The 24,149-nt window shown below is 35.6% G+C and overlaps 1 protein-coding gene across 2 annotated transcripts in view; it reads right to left on the bottom strand.

Moving 5' to 3' along the window:
• LOC128239065 (potassium voltage-gated channel subfamily KQT member 1-like) overlaps positions 1-24,149 on the bottom strand; it is a 77,070-nt gene that overhangs the window by 22,763 nt on the left and 30,158 nt on the right. For both annotated transcript variants that reach the window (XM_052955508.1, XM_052955506.1), the window contains exons 3-8: positions 22,781-22,871; positions 19,309-19,435; positions 6,979-7,057; positions 5,703-5,799; positions 1,524-1,661; positions 1,081-1,191 (exon numbers count right to left, since the gene is read on the bottom strand). In XM_052955508.1, the coding sequence (XP_052811468.1) occupies positions 1,081-1,191; positions 1,524-1,661; positions 5,703-5,799; positions 6,979-7,057; positions 19,309-19,435; positions 22,781-22,871 (643 nt within the window). The remainder of the gene's footprint in view (positions 1-1,080; positions 1,192-1,523; positions 1,662-5,702; positions 5,800-6,978; positions 7,058-19,308; positions 19,436-22,780; positions 22,872-24,149) is intronic.

The following is a 24,149-nucleotide window of genomic DNA, read 5'->3' as shown; positions in this document are numbered from 1 at the left end:
TAGAAGTTCCCATGGATACTTTTGAATTTTTAATGGTAAAACAATGAGAAGAAAACACTATTAAATCTTTACTAGAAGGCTAATCATTGTTATTTCAAGGGAAAATGAAAGTTAATGTGTTTGTCTTCTTTTACGGGCATATATCAGCTATATCAAAGTTGAGGATGAAGACAACATCAGGGCTATAATGTTACACAGAAAATATTCCTTTTAAGGTAAGCCCTCCATCAAATCAATAGATGCAAAGATGTTTTCGTGCATTTTACATATTGAAATCAAGATTATTTTAGGAATGATTCGAATCATGGGATTGATGTCATTATTGGGGTGTGAACACAGTTGGGCTGGTAAAGTGTGTGGAGTCCTTCAGACTACTTTTACCAGCCCAACTGTGTTCATATCCTCGATAATGGAATCAATTGCACAATTCATTACTTATATTTACACCAATAATTTATCATTTCTTTCATGGATTGTTAAAATAACACTTCATTTCATTTAAGAAAACCTTATAGTATTTCTTTCTTATCCATTCTGTAAATGGAATGATCCGACTGTAACTGGAAACAGTTAATCATATTATGTTGCAATAACACGGGAAAAAACTATATCACTTCAAATCAATTTTCAATTTAGATGTATATAATTAAGCAATGATTAGCGATCCGAACATATCCCAAGATGTTGGGTTCATCAGAAAATGTTTGCAATTGCAGAATTTAGGCAGTTTAATTCAGGAATGAAAGTAGAGGTGTATATGAAATATATCTAGTATGTTTAATTTATATTGATTAACCATTTTATTATTTTTACATGGATTACATTTTTGAATTACACCATAAGTACACATCTATTTAAATGAAATTTACTGAACTTTTTAAGGGAGGTAATAACACAAAAAAATACTATGATTATATAACAATTGTCAGTACAGTGAAAACTTTAAAAAAAATCAAACTAAACATTTTGTAACCTTAAAATGATACTTTAGCATGATTTTTTTTTTAATGAATGATGGATTGATTACCTTAACAAAAACAAAGGAACACACTTTCTAAATGCAAAGCTCTTGTCACTTACTGCTGGAAGCGCGAAGAATGATATTGCAAACACAGAGAAACAAGAGGCCACAATTCTGCCCATCCAAGTCTGTGGTACTGTGTCTCCGTATCCTATCGTTGTTACTGTGATCTAGAAACAATGACACAAGCTCTAACAGTTTTCGCATAAGTCTGCAAGCCCTGTACTGGTTCAATACTTTCGGAGCAAAATTCTTGATTGCTTCTTAAAAATGTTGATGCACATTTTCTCATCAAATATTTTAGAATAAATGATGGGACTTAATTGCATTGAATATACATATCCAAATTGTAAAATTATGCTTATTGTTTTCAAATTATATGTGGCCAACAAAAAAACTTTGCACTATGCTAATAGCCACAATTCTAACAACGCCATAGCCAAACTTTATACCATTACCTTAATATTTTTCTTGAAAATAATATGTGACCTAAAATACGTACCACACCCCACCAGAGGGCATCGGCGTAGCTGTTGAAGTTGGACCCGGAGGACGGATCTGCATCTTTCTCCGCCAAGTAGACAAAGTATGATGAAAAAATGAGCCCCAGGAAACCTATATACAGTGTAGTGATGAGCTCCTGGAAACAGCAACAAAAACAGAAAGAATTATACTTATATTCATCTAATAGCTTAACTGTGAAGAATATATGGTAAATGGGAGCCAGACAAAACATCCCATGGACAAAACCTCCCATGTCATTTTTTTCTAGGTTTTAAAAAACCTCCTACATCATTTTGACAAAGTGGACAAAACATCCCAGATCATTTTGACAAGGTGGACAAAACATCCCACATCAATTTGACAAGGTGGACAAAACATCCCAGACCATTTTGACAAAGTGGACAAAACATCCCAGATCAATTTGACAAAGTGGACAAAACATCCCAGATCAATTTGACAAAGTGGACAAAACATCCCAGATCAATTTGACAAAGTGGACAAAACATCCCAGATCATTTTGACAAAGTGGACAAAACATCCCAGATCAATTTGACAAAGTGGACAAAACATCCCAGATCAATTTGACAAAGTGGACAAAACATCCCAGATCATTTTGACAAAGTGGACAAAACATCCCAGATCATTTTGACAAAGTGGACAAAACATCCCAGATCATTTTGACAAAGTGGACAAAACATCCCAGATCATTTTGACAAAGTGGACAAAACATCCCAGATCAATTTGACAAAGTGGACAAAACATCCCAGATCAATTTGACAAAGTGGACAAAACATCCCAGATCAATTTGACAAAGTGGACAAAACATCCCAGATCAATTTGACAAAGTGGACAAAACATCCCAGATCATTTTGACAAAGTGGACAAAACATCCCACATCAATTTGACAAAGTGGACAAAACATCCCAGATCATTTTGACAAAGTGGACAAAACATCCCACAAAACATCCCACATCAATTTGACAAGTAGAACAAAACATCACACATCAATTTCATTCTCAAAGCCAGTTCGGCAACAATCATTGACATTGAGAGTTAATTAAAAAAAGTGTGGAAAACCACCTGGAAAACCACCTTTGTTTTGGTGCTAAATGTGTGTACATACTGGGTACTACTAGGGTATATGAACATGTCTCTTCCAAGTTTTTATGAGCACATGGGTACCCGATCAGAAGACTATCTGAGTACTCAAGTACTTTTTTCACTACTCAATACCATCCCTAAATATTTCACCTTTAAATTGTTTACAATGATTTTGTTAATCACGCATTGTTCACCTTAAGAAAGTTATGAACTATCGGCCCTTAGAATTGCGACTAAATAATAAATTAAACAAATATTTTGTTCATCGTGTTCTCAAATATCACTAAGAGGCATAACTCCCAAAATCGCTCAGTCAAATTGATGTGCCTTGCATACAAAAATTAACTTTCTGTTATGAACCTATCTACTAAGTTTGATAGAATTTCAACAAACCTCCTGTAACAATTGTTAAATGAAAAGTAATGAAAATAAAAGAAAGGAAGGATTTTGTTTCAAATTTCAACAAGGGGCATTACTTTCCATTATTTGACTGAGAGTGATGTGATGGCCTAGGAGTAATTACATGTTTGTCATGAACCTTTGTGTGAAGTTTCATAAGTAAAGCCCCAAGATATGCATATCCCAGGTGTTATTCTCAGAACAGTTTGTGGGCAAGTGAGCTAGACTGTCAATAAATAAGCACTAACGTTTTCAACAGAATTTCAGTAAATAGTCTATTTAGCAATAAAATGTTTCGAGGAATGTTAAGTTTTGAAATCTTTACCAGACAGTTGGGATTATTTTCCTCTATTTATTGCTCTAAAAGCACTTGACATCATAAAGACACATTAATATGGCCTTGAGCAGACAGATTTTAAATAATGTCACGAAAATACCACGACAGATCTCTTTCTCAGTGAATGGAACAAAGTATTACTGTTGGACATAAAAGCCTATTATTATTTATTGACTAGAAAAGATACATTGGCTTAAAACAGGACATTGTTGGCAATTATACTAAGACCAGGATCTGTGTCTTATGTTCCATGCATGTACTTCAAGTTGACATTAACTACTGCTGAGCCAATTATCTGGGTTGAAACCAGAACTGATGTTTTTTTGAAGTCAATTGAGATTCAGTTACAGATCTATTTCAAACTGCAATGAAGCAGTTACATAACATGACAATATAGTAGCAGGCATCTTTAAGTACTAAAGATGACCTATTTTCACTGATAATAAAAAGAAAACACTCAAAACTTCAATGTTGTTAACATTGTTGTTTTCTGGCCAAACAGTTACAGAAATCCACCATAGTTTTGGTGTGCTTAAGGTAACATATGAGCAATCATGACATAGGAGGCTAAATTCTGCTTAAGGAGCAGTCGTATGGAACAGATGCTTCTGGATGATTATGCCTATGAATATTATCAGGTCATCATGAATACAATTATTTTGATGGTGTTAAAGGGAGATTTGCCATCCTCGAGATCTTTTCCTTATAAAGTTCAATTAGTCAGATAGCTCATATGCAATATGACAAAAAAAAAATCCACCGAAAAAATGGTTAAAAGTTATGATGTTCGTGATATTAAGTAAAGAAACGGATAAAGCCTCTTTCCTATAACTGCTCAAACTACAATGACCCTGTCCTTTATACAAAGCTCACCCCTACATAGCTCAAACTACAATAACTGACCTTGACTTTCATTCTAAGCTCATCAGTATGCTCAAACTATAATGACCTTGACAATCACATAAAGCTTGTTGACTCACTGCCCAAACTACAATGACCTTGACATTCATACTAAGCTCACTCAACCACTCAAAACTTCAATGACCTTGACTGTTATACTTAACTCACTCATCCACTCAAACTACAATGACCTTGACCTTCATATTAAGTTCAACCCACTGCTCAAGCATCAATGTCCTTGACCTTCAAACCATATAAGCCCACCAAAACTTCAAACTACAATGATCTTGACTTTCAATACTAAGCTCACCCCATTGCTCAAACTTCAATAACCTTGACCTTTATATGGAGATCACCCACACACTTAAACTAAAACAACACTGACTTTTATACTGCAAGCCACCAGAGTTCTTCAACAACAATGACCTTGACCTTCATACTAAGCTCACCATAATGCTCAAACTACAATGACCTTGACCTTCAAACTAAGCTCACTGCACTCCTCAAACTTCAATGACCGTGACCTACAAACAAAGCTCACCCACCTGTGCTCCTAATACTATATGACCATGACCTTCATACAAAGCTCACCCACCTGTGCTCCTACTACTATATGACCATGACCTACAAACAAAGCTCACCCACCTGTGCTCCTACTACTATATGACCATGACCTACAAACAAAGCTCACCCACCTGTGCTCCTACTACTATATGACCATGACCTTCATACAAAGCTCACCCACCTGTGCTCCTACTACTATATGACCATGACCTTCATACAATGCTCACCCACCTGTGCTCCTACTACTATATGACCATGACCTACAAACAAAGCTCACCCACCTGTGCTCCTACTACTATATGACCATGACCTACAAACAAAGCTCACCCACCTGTGCTCCTACTACTATATGACCATGACCTTCATACAAAGCTCACCCACCTGTGCTCCTAATACTATATGACCATGACCTTCATACAATGCTCACCCACCTGTGCTCCTACTACTATATGACCATGACCTACAAACAAAGCTCACCCACCTGTGCTCCTACTACTATATGACCATGACCTACAAACAAAGCTCATCCACCTGTGCTCCTACTACTATATGACCATGACCTTCATACAAAGCTCACCCAACTGTGCTCCTACTACTATATTACCTTGACCTTCAAACAAAGCTCACACAACTGTGCTCCTACTACTATATGACCTTGACCTTCAAACAAAGCTCACCCAACTGTGCTCCTACTACTATATGACCATGACCTTCATACAAAGCTCACCCAACTGTGCTCCTACTACTTTATGACCTTGACCTTCAAACAAAGCTAAGCCCTATATCACAAATGTTGTTATTCCATGAATTAGGTTAAGATACAATCATACATGATCTGATCTAATATAACTTGTGAAGATGGTAATATTGTGTTACCTGTCTGTGAATGTATACAACAGAGCCGAGAAGTCGCCAAGTTCCTCCTTGACGATCAACATGTAACATGCGAAGTATCTGGAGAAATCGGACACCTCTGAAATAAAGTGTTTTTTAGAAATACTGTGAAATCAATATTACTTTTGTTGGGAACAAATTCTGCATAAGCCGAAAGAAAGGCTGATCTTTGTTTAATGGTGTTTATTAAAACTTTTGACATATTTATCTGTTGATAAAATTCACTAGCAATGTATATAAATATATTGACAGTCAAACTCCTGGCAATAATTAACAGTTTAACAGAAGGTAAATGCCAAAGGTAACCCATCACACGTTTAATGGAGAATTTTATAGGTGTTCTAGATAACAACACCATTATATTACATAAAAAAAACAAGTATGACATTTCCTTATAATTGGAACTGCTTCGTTATGAAACAGTTTTAAATAGAGTTATCAATTGTCATGCAAAATAGACGTGAAAATGTAACACAAGCATACACAAGAGCTGTCATAGACAGCGCGCTCGACTTTTATCAGCTGCTTTAAGTTCAAATTGTAAAGATTTGGTGAATCATTCATGGATCATTGTAAAATCAGATTAAGGGCAAAACCTTAACCAGAATTTCTATGTAGAATAATAAAGTGCCATAATTTATATTATATGCAATAAAGAGTTATCTAACTTGTTTATGTATGAAGGCTGAATTGGTGGGTACCGTTGTATAAAGTCTGAACGCAATACATCAAGATTTTGCAGAGATTAATTTACCTATGCGTGCCTTATGCAAAACTTTAAAACCAACGTGTGAAAATGATGTTGAAGCCAGGGTGAGTAGCATAGTATAGCTCTCCTTATTCTAGAATAGTCGAGCTAAGATAGGCTTAACATTCGAATGACATCATCATCTTTTCATTTCAGTGAGGTCACTCATACAAGTAAGTGTTGAGTTACCATTTTTAACAACTATCTGCTTGTGTATCATACTGTGGAATGTCTTTAATAGTTCCAGAGTTATCCTCAACATTTAAATAGCTGCAAACAGCACCACAAGGTACTGACAACAACACCAAGGCTGATTTACTCATTATTTGCAAGATAATGGTGAATTTAAATCTCTTATACTTTCTTTACAATATATGTAATAATGTCTCCTTGGTTGTTACGATTTAACATCTCTTTTCTACAAAAACAGTTTGTTGTTGTTGACGACAGTTGAACAACATTTTCTCTTAAAAATAAATAATCTAATTTAAATCATTAATAATTGACTACCTGATTGCTGAGGTGGCAAAAACCTGGCCATTGGAACCAACAGCTAAAACAACTGCTGAAGCTGTTACCACAAGGAAATCTGAAAAAGAAAGTTACATCATCAGCATGAGACACAAGAACACCTTTAATTCAGATGTCAATCTTCAATCTTGTTATTAAAAACTTTTCCTAAAACGGAAATGGAGTTGACAAAATGTTAAATATTTGGTGGGACTCAAACCTCTACCAATATTTGTAAAAAAAACAAGACAATTGCTCCTTAAACAGTTGAACAAGGCAGGTTCTCATTGTGATTCAGCATGGTCATGTTATACAGCCAGACTTGAACTCATCGAACATTTCAAAGAAGTCTGAAATTACGGCACTAAGTTCTTATTTGAAGATATCCCTGTTCACGGTCGACTGTCAATGGCCTTAGTGGCACAAGCATAATATCGTAAATTGTAAGTTCAGCACAATCTGACAGTTTTGTTGTGAATCTGATATCAATCCCAGCAGATGCCACCAACCATGCAGCCACGAACCCCAGCACATGTTCGAGTGTTGTTCAAATTAGGAAAGTTCATTGGAGCGATTAATACTATGAGTGAACCCATCCCAGCAAACACCAGATGTAAGACTAAAGTTGCACCAACCTTGGATTTACATCACAATGTCGGCTACCTTTATCCAACATCAGGTTAACATCGGAGCCCCAATGTTAAACAAACCTTATGGTTCAACTTGTTTTATTAACGATGGATTTTGGTCAGATCGAGTCGCACGACATATTTCCCGTATGAATTAATTTGGCAGGAAAGTGGAAGGAGTATCAAATTAACGCGTGGAATCTGGCAGTTATTTATATGTGGGCAGGAAAATTCTGAAACTACGACTGTACGACTATAAGGATCAGGGTGGTGTTAATACCAGTGTTCAGCATTAATGGGATCGCGGGATTCAGAGGATCCCAAATATTGAGGGGGGGACTCCTACTTAAAGGCAAGACATGCATTCCTGTAGGATCTCATGTTTTGGAGCTTTTACTTTTTGGGAAATACAAATGCATGAAAAAAGCAACGTTGAATTTATGAAAGAAAACATATCAGAAATAAATATTTGGTCTGCCATTTGTACTACCAGTGTTTAGCCTGATCCATGTACTGGTATCAGTAAATCAGGAGACTGGAATTTGTTTTTCCAAATCTTTTTTAGAGGTTACTTTGAATTTCGCAATCTAAATAATTTTTCACCAGTTGATTGCTGCTCAGATGTGGAATGATCTTGGTTGGGTTTATGTAAAGTTAACTATCAACTTAGAGTAGGACTGGTTCCACAGTATCAGCAATTTCCTTAATGTCTGTGATGTCAGAAAATGGAAGATTCGGGGAGGCCACTGTTTTATCAGAAAGATTTTCTGATTATTTTTTTCATCAACGTTCTCATAAGGGCAGTGATCTTAAATGCCATTTTGTTTTAAAATGTCAGCAATTAATATTTTAAGTCTAGTGATAAACAACAGAGCTAAATGTGACATTTAAGCTTGATCATACCCTTATAATCCCATCATATCTTAATAAGATTTGCCTTACACTTGATTATTTTTTAAAAGTACATTTAGGCAATTCTGATTGTTTTCAGTACTTAGTTGTCTTAAATTTTTTGTTCATTTCAGATACAATTTAGAAAGAAATAATTTGACATTGCAAAATTCACTTTTGTTACACCTAAGATTTAGACATGATTTATTTATGAATATTCCATCTAGGAAATGCAATTAAGATGGTGATTGTGAATATTAATTGAGGCTTGTGGTATAGCAAGAATTTGTATCAGGAGTTGCTTTTTTCTTCTTTTACAACCAGTATGGGCTTTTATATAGTGAACTGGTTTAAAAAAAATATTGCATTCTAAATGGTTCATACAGATGCTTATAAGCCATATACTAAAATAATCAATATTTATATCATAGCAGTACTTATATTATGCATGATTAAACCAGGGTGTCCTCTTGGATAAATTATAAAAGTTGACCTGCTTCTTTATGCCCTTTTTAGGAGAAAAATACCATGCCTTAATTTTATCAATCCTGGAGAAAACATTAATTAAGCCTCCCATCATAAAACCTAGGTCTAACAACAGAAGGTTGACAACTGAATTTACTCCTGAAGATGACATATATAATATCTGCCGTCCACTAGGCCCCGTATGTTCCCAAAAGCAAAACCTGGATGATTCTGCATGTCTTCGCGATGATCTGGAACCCTTCTGTGTCCTTCCTTAACACTTCTGGAAACCTTCAGGCCAAATCGGGATTGAAAAAAAATCTGCATCCAAATTTTAGAAGTTTTAAAATTTGGAAGCCGAAGGTTTTATTCGGGACGGCTTTGGGATCTTCGGAAAACCATCGGGAACCATTGGGGACATTTGGAAACCCATCCCCATTAACTCGGCATCTTTGGAAAGCCTTCTGCGAGGCTTCGTAATCATTTAGCCATACATTCCTTCAATTCAGAATCTTTAAAGATCTGGAAGTCTGACATGAAGCCAATGCCCCCAGTCATACCAGATAACTTTTAGTTTGCATCGACTAACACCAGAAGGACTATGCTAAAAAAGCCCTTCTTAGTGTGATACAAACTTCTTGATTTCCACATGTTTGCCATCGAGGGCACAATGAGTATGGGGCATGTTCCACCTTCTCTTAAATTAGGTGGCCACTCACGCCAGGCCTCTGGAGTATTGGGAATGGCCAGAACATCATCCTTATACTCCTGAAGCAGAGCAGTACACACTTCTGGGATGAAATGGCATAAACTTTCCGCAGCAACACGGAAGTCATATGCCAAGACAGCGTACGTGTCCCCAGAGGCATTGTACCTCAGCGTCATCACAAGCTTTAGGCCAGCAGGAAGGGCATTACGAAACCTGGTGTCCTTTTCTGAATGCGAGGCCTTAGACGCTGGAGTATGTCGTCAAACATTGTTGGCCTGATCCTGAAATACCGTTTGAAGGATCTTCATCTCGGAGTTCTTACATCAATGTATTGTACTACTGTCTATAGTGAAGCCTCCTGTCGTCTGTGAGCCAGGGGGCGGACCCATCATCGATGACGTCTTCTTTTTCTCTGTCTCAAAAACAATGCAAGCATGGCATCCATTTCAGCTTGGATTTAAAACTGAAGTACAAGGTGAAGGCCTCAAACATCCAAGCCCCATGGTGTCCCACTAGCGACTGATAACAAAATAGTAGTTTGGCACCGTTTATATACCCCGACTTTCAACTAACTCTTCAGCATGCAATGTTACTGCAACCATTCCCCACGATCGGGAAACATTTGGGAGCCGATTCCGGACATGTCGGTATTCTTCTGCGTAGCATTTGGCTACTTCGGATAGGTTTCAGCGTTTAAACCCCAACCTTTCGCTCAGCAAATGCATGCGAATACATGACGAACGGACCCGATGGCAAAGCTCCGCTCATTTATTGATAAATGATCCTGAAAGGTTTCCGAAACTAGCAAAATTTTATCGACAACCCTTCTGCAAAGCATCGGGGCTGTAGTGGACGGCAGCTATAAAGGCATTGCAAGTTGTGGCTCTTCTTCATATTTTAGCAAACAGTAAGAATTAACTCATTAATTCTTTGTCTTGTGGTCCAGTTGAGGTTACCAACAGCTACAATGCATGCTAGGTTTACAGAATTTGACAACAATTGGTAAAAAAGCTTCTGAAAAATAAGCCAATTATTATCTCAGAACTGGGTATCCTCCACATAAAACACAAAACCAGATGTTTGCAAGAACCATAATCATGATTCAGTATCCCACACCACATTATAATACATCATTAAGGCACATAAAACATTATGGCAAATGATAATACATCATGGTGGCACGTGACAATAGCAGCTTGATCATAGTTCAAGTGCACAGGGGTTATCCAACAATGCTTCTTCATGATATTGAGACTATCCATTGATTTAAGAGTCTATTTTCTTGGCTGTTCTCATTAGACCAAGAGAAGGTCCTGATATGATATGAACACAATATAAATTATTCACAAGAAGTAATGCCACATCCAATTTTATAATGCTCTTATTTCTCCCTTGTGTCAAGTGTCACTAACAACAGCTGTCATACGACAGTGCCCTCAACTATTTATAAGCTGCTTTGTTTTAGAAATGAATACCGTAATATGTGCTTGTCAAAAGCAATAAAAATAGTCAAATTAAAAGGTAAACAAGAATGCTGAAGTGCATCGAAACCAGGTTTGAAAACCTGATTGAAAGAAGAACTTCATCCTTTGTTGTGAGATTCAATTTCAACTGTTTTTCCTATTTTTAGTAACGGTGACCTTGGCCCAGAGGGGCCGAAAACACGATCCCATGGAAGTTCTCCTTAACCTCTTTTAAATACTACCAAGTTTGGTCACAATATGACAACCCTAACTTAAGTTATCCAGTACCAAACGGATATCTCTTTTTAGTAAAGGTGACCTTGACCCTAGGGGCCCCAAGCACAAACCCATGTAAGGCCCGTAGAGCTGTAAACACTTCCTATATACCAAGTTTGGTCACAATAATTATCGACCCAAACCTAACTTATTCAGTACCCATGAAAGATCTTCCTAAACTGTTCCTATACCAAGTCTGGTCACTATATGTCAAACCTAACTAAAAATATTTTAAACGATAGGTGAGTTTGACAATCAAGGGCCATAATTTGTATTTAGGGTTGATATGGAGTTATGTTACCTCATTGTAAGATAGTTGTCAATGATTGTGTGAAGTATAAATGCAATTGAATGAAGGCTTTAGAAGTCATTATTTAAAATCCCATCTTGCCCTAAAACTTTGACCTGACACAGTGCGTGTGCCCTAAATCTTAACCTAAGTTCCTAAGTCAATCTGGGGCTATAATTTGAATTAAGGATAATATGGAGTCATGTAACCTGAGCATTATGTGATGGTCCTGAATAACTGTGGGAAGTGTTAAGAGAATTGAATGAAGGGTATTGGAGTTATAAGTGAAAATGCCGACTTGCCCTAAAACTTTAACAAGGTGCCATCACGTATTCTTCAAATAGTCCAGCTAAAAATTGTAACATGTGATATTTAATGTTTCAGGTTGTTTCTTTAATCTAACATAGCACTGCATCACAAGGGTACACAATTATATAAGCCAGATGTGAAAACATAAATCAAAGTCAATATATGCAAATTTTTTTAAAATATTACCGGTATGTATTTTTTTCATTTTTCAGACAGTGGACACAATTTTTGGCTATTTTGAAAACTTAAGAAGACAAGGTTTTCAACCTTTGTGCAAAGAATGGTTGTTGCCAAATTAAATAAGCATATACAGATGGAAAAGGGAAACTCCAAAATGTTTATAAACTTCTTTAAGTTAAAACAAGAGAACCTTAATGCAAGCTTTGAGTGTGGCCTGTTATTTTACCAAAGACTGTTGAGTCTTGTTTGAAAAAGTTATTTTGAATTCTTCAAACACATGGCCAATTATAAGTAACTGTTGAGTCTTGTCTGAAAAAGTTATTTTGAATTCTTCAAACACATGGCCAATTATAAGTAACTGTTGAGTCTTGTCTGAAAAAGTTATTTTGAATTCTTCAAACACATGGCCAATTATAAGTAACTGTTGAGTCTTGTCTGAAAAAGTTATTTTGAATTCTTCAAACACATGGCCAATTATAAGTATTACTGTAGAGTCTTGTCTGAAAAAATTATTTTGAATTCTTCAAACACATGGCCAATTATAAGTTACTGTTGAGTCTTGTTTGAAAAAAAATATTATCAATTTTAAACTATGACCTTTAGGTGTAACCTTGACCTTTAAATTAGTGATATTTTATTTGTTACCGTAAATGACTGGGTATAAGACGATTAAGGGGGTATAAGACGCAGGCAAAAAAATCCATGATAATCTGAGAAAAAAAACTTTTAATCTATGTTTTGGGATAAAGAACGCATAGAGAAAAATGTAAAAATCAACTGCCAATTACAGCCACCATGTTTGTTAACAGTGAGGGAAAAAAAACAAATCAGGAAAATGGCGATGGTTATCTTTAAAACCATACCATGATAATACAAAGCAAAATATGTTTCATTTTATTTCGATTCATATTATATAAAACATAACAAATTATTAAAAATGAAATACATTCAACCAGCACATAAACAAACTGTACAAAAAGCACACAAAATGTAATTCGCTTAACCTTAAGTCACTTTCCTCAAAGCCCTCAAATTCCTCGTCATTGTTGTCGCTCTGGAAGGAATGCTCCATTTCAACCTCAGTCATGTCTTTGGTCGTCCTGTCAGTGTAGTAACCGCAACCATTATCGTCTTCTTCTTTGTCGGCTGCCTCGTCTGTCGGTTGATGCACTGGTTTCTTAACAAACTTCTCCCATTATGGTGTCATCTTTGGTCCCTTCCATAGCGTATGAAATGAAACATTTCTTAAACGCATATACATTGATCTTTGGATCCAGCTCTTTCCATGTGTCCACGATCCAAGCGCAGATTTGATCTAGTTCAGGTTTCTTTCTCCATCCGGTCTTTGTGTACGAGTGTTTTTCACCGGCCATCCAGTAGTTCCATTTATATCGAAGTGCCACTTTCATCGGCTTATTAATGGAGACATCTAGGGGCTGTTACGTATGGATGTCACCCTTCCAGGAATGACAGCAGGAGATGTCCTCGACTCTTTCATCAACTCTTTCATTCCGGGGGTTGTGTGTGCCCTGAAGGAATCCAGGACCAGAAGAGAGCGATGCAGGTCCAAACAGTTTTCATCCAGATGTAGCAAAGAGCCTGGTCGATCCAGCCTTTTTCCTGCACACAAACATGGATCCCTGCTGGCCACTCGATATTCTTCAGCATAGTTTTCCTCATAAATATAACGTATGGTGGGAGCTTGCCTCCATCAGCTGTACAAGCTAATATCAAAGTAAATCTGTTTTTCTCGTTTCCCGTTGTATGTATGGTTACAGTCTTAGAACCAAGGGCATTCAACTTTGTTGATGCAGGCATGTCGAACGTCAGTGGAGTCTAGTCAGCGTTGCCTATTTGGCTGAGTGGGAAGCCGGTGGTTTTCCTTTGGCGGATAATAAATCGCTGAAACTCTGTGATTTAAGTCTCAAAATCTTCTAGCAGCTTCTGGCTGATGTGAGTACGTCTTCGGATGGACAGCTGTTGATGTTTCATGAAGGTGTGGACCCATGTTGTCGATGCGTTGAAGGATGATTGAACTTGATGTGTCTTGGCCAACTTCATAGCCTCAAGATGGATATCAATCGTTGATACGGCCACACCCCCTCTCTTCGCTCTTTGACGTATTGTAGAATAGCCGTCTCAATAGTGGGATAGAGCGCCACCATGCCCCGATTGGCTTTTCTCGTCTTCGTCATGGCCATTAATTTGTGCGTTGACTTCATTCATGGTGTACTGGCGAACCACTGCACAATTGCTGTGCTCTTCAGCACAGCTGATGACAGCTAGCTTTTCTCGTGCTGTGTACGATGTACGCACTTTTCCCATGATGGGAAGCAGTAAGATAGGCACTGAAAAGGACTGTGTGTGACAATTTTTTGCTCGATGGCACTGAAAAGTACCTTTTATGTCAATTTGTAAGATTTCTTTCTGACAGTATTTTGTAAACGATAACCTGTCGAGAATGAAAAGTGAAGTTATGCAAAAACCTTATATTGTACGGGTTTGTTCTCAAAATGTCAACACCTACAGAAAAGAATAAAGAACGTGGTGGCAAAGTGCGAAAAAACAAGACCATTATCGCAACAGTTTGTAGTGTTGGTATATGTTAAACAGGTTTAAAGGCAGTGCGAGTTTTTCACACCTTATCATACAACTGAAAAAAAATATGTTGACAGTGCACAACTTTGCTTCTTTATATGCATGTTTAATTATTGTTATATTCAAAATAATATTGAATAATGTTAATAATTTTAATCGTACAATATTTTATTTAAATTATAAACGTCCTATGATATACCGTACCCCGATCTTCAACTGCAGTTTTAACTCGTATATACTCGATCGATATGACGCGAGTAACATCCCTTTCTACATAAATCTAAACAAACGCTCGACCTGAAATCGACCTCAGAAAAAAAGTTCAAAACCTTGTTACCGGTTATTAGACGCAGGCATTTTTTTAACATCAAAATCTGAGGGAAAAAAGTGTGTCTAAAACCCAGTCATTTACGGTATATTTATTTTAAGTTCCTCAAATGCATGACCAATTAAGTAACTGTTGATTCTTGACTGAAAAACCTTTAATTTTAAACCATTACCTTTAAGTGTGACTTTGACCTTTAGCCTGAGTACTCATGGCAAGCATTTGTGCCAAATTATTTTCAAATTCATGCATGCTGCTGGGCCAATCAAGTTACAGCTTAGATTAACCAAAACTCAAAGCATTTGGACCAACGACCTTTAAAGCTGCACTCTCACAGATATACCATTTTTACAACTTTTTTTATTTTTTGTCTTGGAGCAAATTTTTGGCTAAATATCTGCAAACAAATGATAAAAAGATTGCTGACAAAAGATCAGATCGTATATTTTCATATTTCTGTTCAAAATTTAATGTTTTGAAAATGCATAAAACATCAATTTTTTAACTTAAATATAAAAATATGTGATCTAATTTTTGTCAGCAGTCTTATATAACTGGTTTCCATGGATTTTCGCAAAAATTTGCTCGTTCCTGAAGACAAAAAATAAAAAATTTGTCAAAACGTTCAATCTGTGAGAGTGCAGCTTTAAGTGTGATATTGATCCTTGACATACAGCGCAATTTTAAGCATCACATTATGGTCTTGTCATGGAAAATGTTTGCGTCAAGTTATTTCAAAATCTTTCTAAACATGTACATTAATTAAACTTTAGCACAAAGTCCAAGGCCTTTTAACAAATGACCGACCCTTAAGTGTGACCTTGACCTTCGATCTGTAGACATGGGTCTTATACGTGACACACGGTGTTATGGAGAATATTTGTGCCCAGCTATTTAGATCCTTCCGTTCATGACAAAGTTACAACCTGAACACCAATTGTTGATGCTTCATGCCTGCCCACCACGCCCCCTACCCACAGCTTTTATTTACATTTCAAAAACCTTCTAACATTTACAGAATCCAGAACATTCCTTTTAAAAAAATAGAATATAAATAATCTGGACATTTATTTCTCATTAGGTTTTTCTAATAAGTTCAAAAATTATTTGTACTCCCCATAAGTAGATATTTGGCACTCCTGGTGCAAATTTTACATTGGGTATTTTTTTTTTTCCTTACATGCAATCCTGTGATATTTAATATTCACCCCATGCAAAGACACACATAAAGACAATGTCATATAAGGAAAACATCATGAAAGTTTATGGCTTCAAATCATTGCTAGCCATCGTCAAGAAGGAAAGAGCAGAGTCGTGAAACATATATAGGAGACCATTGGTGGCAGTTTTATTTTCAAGCAATACTTTTTATCCATTAATTTGCAGGATGTGATTAGCAAGGCAATTTCTAGTCTGGAGTTCTGAACTGAGCCAGAGACAAAAAGTTCTGAGCAATTATATGGTCAATGTTCTCATACAGATGTTCCTGAAGAAGAAAAAGTTCATTAAAATGATTGAATACTGGACTGGCAATTTTGTGCTAATATATTACCAGCTGATGCCAATTATTTCAGGCTTAAGATGTATGTTTTTTTCTGGTTTGTTTACTATAAATGCTATATGAGACATACATTTCTAATACATATTTAAGCCAGAGTAATAATTAATATACTAATGCGTATAATCTGTCTTTACCATGGTAATTAAAAACAATGTTTTATGCTTCAAATTCATGATGTAGACTCAACAAAAGTATTTTCAGATTCATTTATGCTACAAACATTGACAATTTTTATGTTGGTTTTAGTGGCCAACATATTTTTCTGACCAATGAGAAGTGGGTATACTTCAAATTTGCCAAATCATTTATTTCAGTAAATCAGCAGTGATCAGCCGTTATTGATTTTATTCAGGTTATTCGGTAAATATAAACAATGGCTGGCCTTCTTAGTAGGTAGTCTACACCACAGTATGTAGACCACTAAAAAAGTAAAGGTTGTTAGTACGTAAAAAAGTGATTATGCGACTGTGTCTCATCAAACCATTTATTTTTTAAGTACATACCTTGAACCATTTCTTTGTGACAATTTAAACCTCTACATATTTCCAGGCAAGCTTAAAATGTTTAATCTTGAGAGTGATACTCATTATATTAACAACCTTTACAATAAATACATACAACCTGAATGTTACAAACTAACCCTAAATCCTGCTTCATATGCCATTTTTCTATACCAAGTTTGAGGCAAAAAATCAAAGTCTTCTAAAGCTAAGCCTAGACTTTAATTAAATTTAATTTATATAACTTCACAGAAAATCATCTGCTTTATTTATCATCGAATACCAACTCATTACAATTCCAATCAATCTACCATTAGATTTTACCCTTCCTAGTAACAGAATGTAGAAAACGATAATCAAATATAAATCATAACATCAAAATCAATGTTGATAACAATGAAATCCTCCTGATACTCCCCCTGGGAAACCAATGGGCAATGTGAGAGCCCGGAAATTTCCGAATAATTAACTTTGATCACATTTGCGAGAAATTTAATCATATTTTTTTAATCATTATGCAAACTGGTAGGAAAAGTTTAATCAACACGACCCATTGTTCTATCTATTCTATTTAAGTGCTCCAATCACTATTATGCACATTGTGCACATTTTACACCAGGTTAATATATTTTGTGCTCACTAGCAAATCCAGGGGAATGGGTGGTGGGGGGCACCTGGCATAGTCCCCCCTAAAATCATCCATATTTACTTTTTATTTATTACGAGAAATTTTAAACGCTCAAAATGCATTATTTCAGTACCACCAAACCCCCCTGCCAAAACTTTAAACCAAAAACACTTCGGTTCTGAGGGAGGGGTGTAAGTCAAATACTAACCCACTTAAGTTATGCCCCCTCTAACGTCAAATCCATGATACCCCCCCCCCCCCCCCCATCATTTGCATTGGGTATTCTTTCAACTTGCATACTAATGTGTTTCATAATCCCAAGTTGTCTTTCTTGTTGTTAAGCATGCATACATTGTATAGCAGTCCAAGCCTCATACACTCTCCTTCCCTCATTAGGCTCCTGTACATTAGATTCTGCATTGCTTTATCCTTTAACTTGATTAAACTCATCCTTTTAACTATAATGATTATCATTGCTGCCTTGCATTTTTTAACTCTAGTAACCTTGTACCTTTCTACCATAGCAATTAATGGCCTAGCTTGCTAAAATTTGAAAGTGATCTTTGTAATGTTTTTGAAGTTTTGTCCAGTATAATTTGTTTGCACGATACAAATAACAATATATTTAATCATTTTTCATGTTCTATCAATTAAAGGTTTCAATTTTAGTGTTTACATACGATAACGAAATGTCCATATCTTTTATTCAGACAATTTATTAAACAAATGAACAAATTGCGGCAGACAATTGTTAATTATTTAAAACTTCTCTAAAACTCTTTAACAAAATTAATGTAAAAGCTTTGTTTAAGGCATTGATTTTTAGAGAATCTAATATTTGCACTTTTCCTGGAAAATAACCATATAACGGACGTGCATCTTCCCAATCTTCAACAAATATATTATTCATTCTTTTCATTACATTGCAGAAAGCACTCTATAACATTTGATATTTATTAGAAATAGAATCTCTGCATTTCAAGTCGAATTGGAATTCTGATACAAGAAGAAAAAAATTGTGTGTAATTTAAAATCTACAATTATAAAGAGCGCAGATATGGAATGCCATTGCTGGTCTGTTGTCTATTTTTCTGTCCAACAAGGGGAACATTATTGTTAAAGCGTTGATATGTATCATGTGTATAATAAATGTCTTTGCGGACATTTGTATCAAGATTGTTTAAATATCTTGACCAGTTTTTGAGTACTGACCAACATTAAAGTTTTTGTACAATGACCATGCCGACTGTGTGTTGAATTAGCCATTGTTAACAATGACACTGAGGCAATAACAATACCTCAACATCTTCTTTGCAAAAGCAGACAAGCTTATAAATGGCATCAGCAAGAAGATTATATGTATGGGTATATTGTTGTCGGTAAATTTATCAATTGAAAAGCCAGATTGTTGAATTTTGTTTTGCTTTAAAAAAAAAATGATGAACGTATTACTCTCTAAAAACACCAGGGAAATCCTCTCTCTATCTGATGGAACCAGGGTACAAACCTATGATGGAGATTGGTTTTCTGGCGAAGCGGAATCGCCCTCGTATGCCAATGTATTTGCTGCGACATCCAGCTGACCAAAGTCGAACTGAGTACTCGAGGCCAAAAAATACAACCAGAACTATCTCCTGAAAATAATAAAAAGAAATATTACAAAACATGGACAAAGCATCACTCCCCCTTCCCAAATATGTTTCTGAAGCAAAAATCCATACAGTTGGCATTTATAAGAAACATGTCCATAAGGAACTGATTCAAAGATCTCTTTGGTGACAAATAATGGTTACCTCCACTGCTACAATGTAACTGCCAAGCTTTAATGCAATATTTAAGCATAGGATTTAAAGTGGCAGTTCATTCCGTTTGGCAACAGCCATCCATTCTTAGCATTAGTTTTCCTCACATAATTATAAATCTCTACAATATAATTCATTAAAACAATTTTGGGTTGCGGTTTCATTGGAATCCAATCAACCATGAAACATTATTGCTGGAAAAGGACTATTTGTTGTTTTTTTCCCCAAATTTTGCTGATCTGTGTCTAATGCAGCTTTAAAGCTGCTCTCTCACAGCTAGAACATTTTGACATTTTTATTATTTTTTGCCTTGGAACGAATTTATGCGAAAATGCATGGAAGCCAGTTATATACGCAAGACTCAGAATCAGATTGCAGATTTTCACATTGAAGTTATTTTTTTTTATATATTATATATATATATATATGCATATTTCTTAAACCGTCAGTAACACTTTTATAGCCATAAAACATTACTTTTCAACATAGCCATAAAACATTACTTTTCGACCGGAAATATTAAAATCTGCGATCTTATCTTTTGTCAGTAGTCTTATATCACTGGTTTGCGGATATTTACGCAAAAATTGGCTCATTCCAAGACAAAAAAAAAAGGTTGTCAAAACCGTAAATCTGTGAGTGTGTAGCTTATATTGTTTACCATTGAAATACAAGACTGCATAACTGCAATTTTATCAGCATTACAACCTTTACTGCAACATATCTAACATCAATGTCTTCTCATTTTAGACAAAATGAAGATAGACCAATATGCTTGGAGGCATCTTTTTCATTGACATATAAATCAAGTAGGAGATGGCCATAATGAGCAAACTCTTATAATGCTTATGGGAGGTTTTCTATTACAAACAAGGTACATAACTCAGCATTTATTAAAGTGATATTTAAGACATGTGTGTATTTTCTCTGGCAACATGTGTACCAAGTTTCATTTTAGAATTATGTCCAAGATTAAATTGTTTGCATGATGATGACGACAACAATGCCACAACTTTATTTTGGCTATTATCTTAAACTGACAATGAGGTGAACTGGAAGCAGATGCAAATACTCATCCATTTTCTCATTTAACATTTAATAAAGGGGCATAGCTCCGGTCAAAAAACTCTTGTTTTACCAGGGCCTCTCTGATTGGGGAAAAATGCATTAAATTTTGACTAAATTTGGGAATTTCGGCTTTGCAAAAAATACAAAAAGTTAACATATAAGTTTTTATACAAGCTATGAATAGAAAAGTGAAAGCCAGTTATACGGCTGTACCTTTTTTTGAGGGGAGGGGGTTGATTTGTTTTGCTGAAGTTTCTTATCAACAAAACTCTTCTCTTTAGAAGTCAAAAAGTGAATCTTCATATTGGGGATAAGAGTATAAATTATATTTTGGGATAAGAAATGGGACTGAATTTTGTACCCTAAATTAGTCACTAACTCGTCTTGAACTTCAGTCAGAGTGATACTGTGGACTTGCTTAACAAAAATTGAGGAACATAATTTCTTAAGAAGACCAACAGACAAGCAAACAAATTGATAAGAATATAACGAAACCATTATTATATCTGAATGTCAAGAACAATTGTAAATCTTTTTTTAACTCCATTTTAAATATAGTGGTTTTCATTTTTTTCATTTGGTTTTTCATAACTATAGAGCCAAGCTAAAATTATTATACATGACCATTTGCATTTTTATATTGAAATTGACAGTAGCCCAAGAAATGAGGTACCAAGCCTTATTGTTTATGAACCTGCATGATTCTCAAACATAAAAAAAAAACACTATTGTTTGCTAATCGTTAAGGCTCAAGTATGCTGGCTGAAAACTCCATTTAGCCAGCAATCGTTTTCTCATGCATCTGTGATGTCCATTTACACCAAGTAAACAACTGTTGAAGAGTGACGATGCCAATGGATGTCAGCAAATATTTTACATTAGGAAGAAAGTCAGACAGATTTAAGCAAAAATTAAAAAGCCAAAAATCTTTGAACATTTTACAGACTAATTGCAAAAAATGGATGAATCCTGTTGACAGCATCCATCTTATACATTGTTTATTTTTATCCTTTGATATAAAACAATATCATAACTTAATCTGCAAAGTTACTGTAGGTAAATAACAAAATGACATCGCATTTTCTTTAGGAAATCAATGCAAAGCAATCTGCAAAATGACCATCGTTTTCTATCTCCTGTAAAAGACAGAAATTGCATGCCATACACTGTGCAACATGGCTTCGTGCTTTATTATGACAGAAAAGTTTGAGACGTGTGTCTCATGAAGTGCTTTTGTAAGGCTTTTACATAAAATACAAGGATGCAAATGCTATTTCTGTGTCGATCAGCACATTACAGCAAAATAAAAGTTTAATTTACACATATTACAATATCAGAAGTTTCACTGGATAATAAGCAATATATAAAGATTTGGTATTCATTCAAAAGTCAACCTTGCATTTTTTAAACCCCCATTTCCCATAAATAATGTTTGAAATTATAATTATTGGTGAACAATAACGCACAAAAAAGTGATGAAGCCAAGGCCATTCAGGATACCATTAGATAGCCTATTGGAGTACCATATCCTTATTTGTAATGGGACTTCCGGGTGAATCCCCCTATCTCTTAGTTTAGAACAGACCCCCTCTGGTTGTATCACTTGCATTGGTTGTCTGGTTAGCTTATTGGTTATCACACTCGCTTCTCACCAAAGTGACCCCGGTTCAATTCCTGGCCTTCCAGTTAATGTGAGTTTGGTTAGTGGTCAGCAAGCCAGAGAAGTGGATTTTCTCCAGGCACTCCTGTTTCTCCCACAACACAAGACCACACTCTTGCCAACGAGAGTGACTAAGTACATGTTATCATAACTACGTTGTAAAATATAGTGTTTAAAGTTAAACTAAGATGCACAGTGTAAAGCATGATACATTGGAGACAAATTTCCCGGATATAACTTATATTATAAGTACTGAGTACTTCAAGTTTCCAAGACAACCCTCAAAGCCAAGTGCCAGGCAAGGGTCATGAAGCAAGCCACTGGTACAGTTTTCATAATTGTCTTTGGTATAACGTGGTTGGGTATTTAACCCAGGATCTCCAGCCCCAGAAGCAGATGCTCTACCACTGACCTATGATGTGGTTCACAAACACTAGCTAATCTCTTACCATCCAGAAGAGGGTTTCATTGGCGAAGTCGGCATACTGGTCAATGGTGGACAATACACTGAAGATGAGACACACTAAAACCATCATGAACCTGCAACATAGAAGTAGGATATGAGCTAACAAGAGTGCCATTGGCTGTTTTTCAGTTAAAAAGGGATATAACTCAATATGTATACCAAGTTTTATTTGAATATATATAATGGATTTTGAGTAATGGCCAAGGTTGATGATTTTGCATGCTGTCATGCTGTCAACACCAAGGTTATGACAATACCTCAACTTCTTGTGTTCGTAAAACAAACAAGCTAAAAATAAAACTTGCTTTCAGAATCATAATAATCTTTCACCAAGAGCATTATGAGCCAACAGACGCCAACACACATGTGAATCTTATTTTGCAATAGCCATGTTATCAGCATAACATATATAAGATGCGCATGACCTTTAAGATTCCTTGAAAGGGTTTAAACCTAATGTCTTTCACTTATTTTTTCTAAACTAGCCCATTTATATTACATACGTTTAAAAACCTAAGAAAAAATTTCTTTGCCAGCAGTTACAATTTAGTTGTTTTTTCTGTAAGTAAAGATTCATGTGATTGCTTCAATGTATGAGGGTAGTGTCTGGGATGTTCGTGGAAATTTTACATCAATTGAACAAATGTGTTGAAAATGTTCGAAATTTGGTACAAATAAAGCTCAATGCAATCATCATTGAAGGTAGAAATATTACGTTTTTCATCAAATGCTACATCTAGATGTCTGGTATCCTTGACAACACACATATGGGTACTTGACGCAAGTCAAAATTATCTCAACATTTACAAAAAAGGTTATTATAATTTCTACAGAGTAACACCATGGTACTTTGATGGCACAAGTGTCACGTACATCTTGACATCATTTTTTGAAAAATTATGCAATAACTTTTTCTCCAGCATCAATCGAACATCCAAGTGCATATAAATATACGAGTGCCTTGATCAATGTTAATATGGCATTTACCATCTGATAACTTATGAGACATCTGCTGTCATAACAATTAATTTCATACAAATTACCATCTAATCATAATGCTAGATCTACGTCAATTGACATGATGCTGGTCAACCCTGTTATAAATATTCATGTTATAAATATAAACCAAGGAAGGATTTTACTTTATCATGATAGCCATAAGGCAAACAACATTAATGCATACTTTGAGTAAATATATTGTTTGTTTAACAAAGTCAGTAGTTTTCGAGGGCTGTCATAATCGGAATTTAGCATTGAATTAATAGTAGCAACCTTGTAAGGCTTCATATAATAGTTTCTTTGGCGTTTTCCGACTGACTCAGAATTATTTCCGCGCTCCAATTTTTTTATGG

This window comes from Mya arenaria, chromosome 6 (genome assembly GCF_026914265.1).
Source record: "Mya arenaria isolate MELC-2E11 chromosome 6, ASM2691426v1".
NCBI classification, from domain to species: domain Eukaryota; kingdom Metazoa; phylum Mollusca; class Bivalvia; order Myida; family Myidae; genus Mya; species Mya arenaria.
Note: the sequence above shows the minus strand (reverse complement) of the source record. Positions and strands in the feature narration are given on the sequence as shown.